This window comes from Malaclemys terrapin, chromosome 9 (assembly GCF_027887155.1).
Source record: "Malaclemys terrapin pileata isolate rMalTer1 chromosome 9, rMalTer1.hap1, whole genome shotgun sequence".
Taxonomy (NCBI): Eukaryota; Metazoa; Chordata; order Testudines; family Emydidae; genus Malaclemys; species Malaclemys terrapin.
In genome coordinates this window covers 77,051,169-77,055,981 of record NC_071513.1, presented here as the reverse complement: position 1 = coordinate 77,055,981, position 4,813 = coordinate 77,051,169, and the positions used below count along the sequence as shown (strand labels likewise).

The following is a 4,813-nucleotide window of genomic DNA, read 5'->3' as shown; positions in this document are numbered from 1 at the left end:
GACGAAATGTTTGCACTTTATACAAAAAAGCACATTAATACCAATAATATTCTGTTAGATCGACGTTTAGACTGTAATAATACAAAGTAATTCACATTTTGGTACACATTTACTAGAACATTCTTGCCATTCAGTACAAATAGTTGAATTTCTACCTCCTCCCTCTTCCCCCCCACCTCCCCCACCCTCCATCTCACCCACCCTCGCCCCCCCTTCCCTCACATATATGCAAAGACCACAGTTCCACATATCCCCTTATTCAACTTGCGATATGACTATTTACAAAATCAAACAGTACATTTTAAGCTAATAATTCTGTATTTACATTAAAAAAAGCCGCTGCCCAAGGAGACATGCAGTTTGAGACCTCTAATCAGTGGTTCCAGTCCAGCCCTACACATTTGGCATTTGGCCTGGTAACCTTGTCCTCTCATGCATTCTACTAACCCCTTTGCCTACCAAGCCTTTGAACAAAACAAAACAAAACAGAAAATGATTCTTCATTTTATTCGGTCCTGGGTCTACTGGCAGCTTTTGATTTATTTATGTATTTATTTTGCTTTCGAAGTGTTCATTAATTTTGGAGTCTTTTAAATAGGGTTTTTGTTTGTTTGTTGTTTGTTTGTTTTTGTTTTAAACGTACCATTCGTTAAAATTTGATGTAAGCGTGCTGTGGCTGGACGTGTGATGGACTGCGGAAGAGGAGGGGGATAAGGAGCTTGTGGTCTGGTTTTCTGTAGATGGAGACACGATTGTTGGGGGCGTTGAGGATTCATAGCCTGAGCTGGCGGCGGGAGAAGGCTGGGACCCCTGGGAGGATGACTCATGGACCTGCAAAATAAATACGTACATAAATAGATAACAAAAGGGATTTTTTTAAGTGTAGTTATTAGTTCGATAATAATATCGAACTCTAGAACCCCTTCCCCCCTCCGACACTCCTCCCTCCACACAGGGAACCCCTGAGCTGAATTCCCAAGTTAGCCTGGAAACGCTACAGATCGTATTTTAAGACAAAGTCTGAAGGAAAACATTGCATTGCTAATAATGCAGATTGGTGGTATCCCAGAAACACGCACGACTCGAGCTGTATGGCTCAACAGTCCGTTTGCGAATATCTTGCCAGGCACTAGCATGTAAGGCAAATGCGGTCCTAGTACACAAAAGGAAGCGGATCTGCTAGATTTGGCTTTAAAAGAAACCAGGAGTTTCCCCTGCATGTGTCCGTTCTATATGCCCATCATTGAGACTTTTAGTGAAAGTCTGCACTAAAGCAGTGCACCCAGAAAAGCCCGAACCGGGCTACTCCACTGTAAGACGCTTATAACGTAAATAACTGAGATCATGTACAGTCAGTAGTGAAACGCTATCTGCCCTTGAGCAAAATAAACAGTGGTTGTTTAAACCTTTCTGTAGTAAAAACATTACTGGCCAGGTTGCCCTTGTCTTTTCCAATTTCCTGTCCACAGATCACTTTAAAATATGCTTCTTTGCAACAACACAGCCACATAGATAGTCAATACATTTCACTTTTTAAGTCTCCCATCCTGTTCAAGTAGAAGCGTTGTAAATCGGCAATAAAACGTCAGGGATAAAGGCGAGGTAAGATCACATAAAATAATGCAACATCAATTTACCTTCATGTGTTTTCTGAGGGAACTTGGGTGAGTGTAGGACTTATCGCACATTTTGCAGAGATAGGGTTTGTCAGAAGTGTGCACATGCATATGCTTTTTGCGGTCGCTGCTATTTGCAAAGCGCCTGTCACAGCCCTCGAATTCACACTTAAATGGTTTTTCACCTATTACAGAAAAAATGATCTGATTAGAGACCCTGTATTTTCTATGATTAATCAGTATTTTTATTATTATTATTAAATTACCAGACCGAAGGATCGTGGTCAATTTAATTACTTGTAACTTTCCAACTTAAAAATGCTGAATCTCAGAGCCCTGTTTTCTTTCATTTTTAAAAAATCGTTCAATCGTTGTACAAGGCATATTTTTGAAGAGTTTTAATTTAAAACTATTTAAATTCTTTCTAGGAGAGCTTCATTTTCACTTCTCAGCTCCTGGCATATCTGGCTCGTTATAATGCTGGCAGCAACACATCAGTCGTTATAGCACTTATACACAAGCCTTGGTGCCTAGTTTCTGCTTTTATGGCTCATTCTCGTGATATTTTACCTACCCACCTCATACCCTGTCCCTATATTTTCGTACAATATTGTATATTATTACGACGGGTGCTTGTGATTTTTACATTGGATTTAAAGCTACCAACATAGTCTTGAATCATCTACTAAAATCACGTTTCATATTATTAGAAAAAAATGTATAACAGTATAAGCAGGAAGAGATGCATATATATTTATTTATATATGTATTGTGGTTAGAGGCGTTTTTACTGATCCCAACTGGTTTCTAATACTACAGTACTAGATTAACACTTTAGGTTCAGGTTACTTAAAATTACTCCATGTAATTAAATATTTACAAATACATGAATTACAAAGAGGAGACGAATTGGCTGACTGTATGTTTAGCACAATTTCTCATTGTAATACAGTCAAAACTGCCGACTACCAATTAATTAAAACCTATAAATTTAACAAGTCAGGTGGCTGCTATTTTTCTTTCACTACTGTATTTCTGCAGCAAATTATCTCTCTCTCTCTCTCTCTTTCTCTCTCTCTCTCTTTCATAAAGGTTGGGGGGAAATAATTTTGTTAATGAGCTGATTTTGAAATTAACTTCTCATGCTGCCTCTTTTAAAAAAGTAATCTCGTACATTTTACATACAATTTTTCAGAAAACAAGTCACTATATCCAATGTTTTCCCCTTCCCTCCCCCATCCACATCACCATTTATTTTACTGGAAAAGCTTGACTCTTTTATCTGCAGAAAGAAATCTAGAGAAAAGGTTACTGTACTGTACCTGTGTGAGTTCTTTTGTGTATTTTGAGATTTTCTGATCTGGCAAACACTTTCCCACAGCCTGGGAAAGGGCAGGGGAAGGGTTTTTCACCTGTGTGGACTCTGATGTGATTTACAAGTTTATATTTGGCCTTGAAAGGTTTCCCCTCTCTTGGACACTCTTCCCAGAAACATATGTGATTGGACTGCTCGGGTCCTCCAACGTGCTCCACTGTGACATGAGTCACCAGCTCGTGCATTGTGCTGAAAGTTTTGTTGCAGGACTTTTTGGGGTTTGACAATTGCTCGGGCTCAATCCACTTACAGATGAGTTCCTGCTTGATGGGCTGCCTCATGTAGCGAAAGAAGGCCCCTGCCCCATGGTGGGCTGCCATGTTCATGTTCATATGGCCGTAGCCGTGGAGCTGAGTGGATGCATAGTGCTCAGATCGGGGGCTAGTGACCTGGCCGTACTGATCTGGCCTCCCGTACATGTCTCCGGAGAAGCCCAGGCGCATCTGCCCGTTCACCACGTTGGGAGAAGCATGGCTCGCGGCTTGCTCGTGAAGCCCCGGGAAAAGTATGTGTCCTGCAGCGTCAGTGTGTCCGTGGGGTCCGGCGAAGCTGCCCGCGGCCGAAGCGAAGAGGCTGTGCTGGGCGCTGGCCGCCGCCGCCTCGCCAAAGCCCCGGTTGCGGAAGAGAAAGTCCCGGGTGGAGTTGAAGGCTGCGCTGGAGTAGGAGCTGACATGGGTCGGGTGGTGGTGGTGCCCCAGCGCCGCCGCCGCGTAGCCGGGTGCCTGCGAGGTGAAGGCGGTCTGGCCGGCCGAGGCCAGCTCGTGTGTGCTGGGGTTAATTTTAAAGGCGCCCATTCCGTCGGCGAAGGGGTTGATCCCCAGCCCCACTTCTCTGTCCGTTACATCGCCCGTGGAGTGGTGGCGAGACGATCCGAAGGTAGTGACTCCTATAGCGGGATACTGCGGTCCAGCATCCAGAAGCATCTTCCCACTCTCAATGCAGCAACCCGGGAAAAAAAAAACACGGAGGAGCAGCAGCAGCAGCAAAACCACCCTCTCTGGAAAGTCAGCGACAATCACCACCAAAGCAACCACATCAAAAACACCCCCGTCGGCATCAGCGCCCCGAAAGGAAACAAAAAGTGGGGAGATCTCGCAGTTGCAAATAAGCAAGAAAGCTAGAATAAGACAGACATGCACAAAAAAACCGCACTGTCTCTCTGATGAGACTTTTCGGGGGAGGTTTGAAGTGGGGAGGGAGGCCCGGGGGTAAAAAATAAACTGGCTGCAAGTAACAGAAATGGAGAGAGACCAACACACACGGCAAAAAATAAAAAACAAAACAAAACAAAAAAAAATCAACTCCCTTCAGTTATTTTTTAGCTATAGGAATGTTGCAAAGTGGCCGAGAGATTTTTCTCTTCTCTTCGAGCTCCCCACACTCTTTCTTCTCCCTTTTTCTCTCTCTCTCTCCTCTTTTTTTTTCCGCCCTTTTTTTTCGCTATGCAAAAAAAAAGGCGCAAATCATGCACAATATTGTCTTTTGCGGTTTATCTTCCTGGGGAGAAACTTTCACCTCCTCAGCCGGGCGGTGAACGCGAGACTGATAGCGGCAATCATTCCTGCAGATAAATGAATTGAAAAGACGACACCGTCCCCCCCCTTGATGAATGGGAGAAGAGGAGGAGCGACGTCAAGGCGGACGTGGGAGATCATTGGTGCCTGGCGACTCCCCCCTTCCCTTGCAACTCCCCCCTTCTTCTCCAACTAAGGGCGCGCAAAGCCTCTGCTCTCCCCTGATTGGTTCGCCCGGCTCATCAATCCCAGGTATTGTGAAGCGCTTTGACATCCCTTTTGACAAACAGGGTTTCCAGGAGTAGCAA

General features: G+C 44.2%; 1 protein-coding gene across 1 annotated transcript; it reads right to left on the bottom strand.

Annotated features, from left to right (window-relative positions):
- Nucleotides 1-217: 217 nt before the first annotated feature.
- Nucleotides 218-4,537, bottom strand: ZIC1 (Zic family member 1). The gene is made up of 3 exons (XM_054040573.1): nucleotides 2,939-4,537; nucleotides 1,638-1,801; nucleotides 218-831 (listed from the first exon to the last, which is right to left on the bottom strand). The coding sequence occupies exons 1-3, from the start codon at nucleotides 3,912-3,914 to the stop codon at nucleotides 634-636; spliced, it is 1,338 nt and encodes a 445-aa protein (XP_053896548.1). The 5' UTR covers nucleotides 3,915-4,537; the 3' UTR covers nucleotides 218-633.
- Between the last annotated feature and the right edge of the window lie 276 nt (nucleotides 4,538-4,813).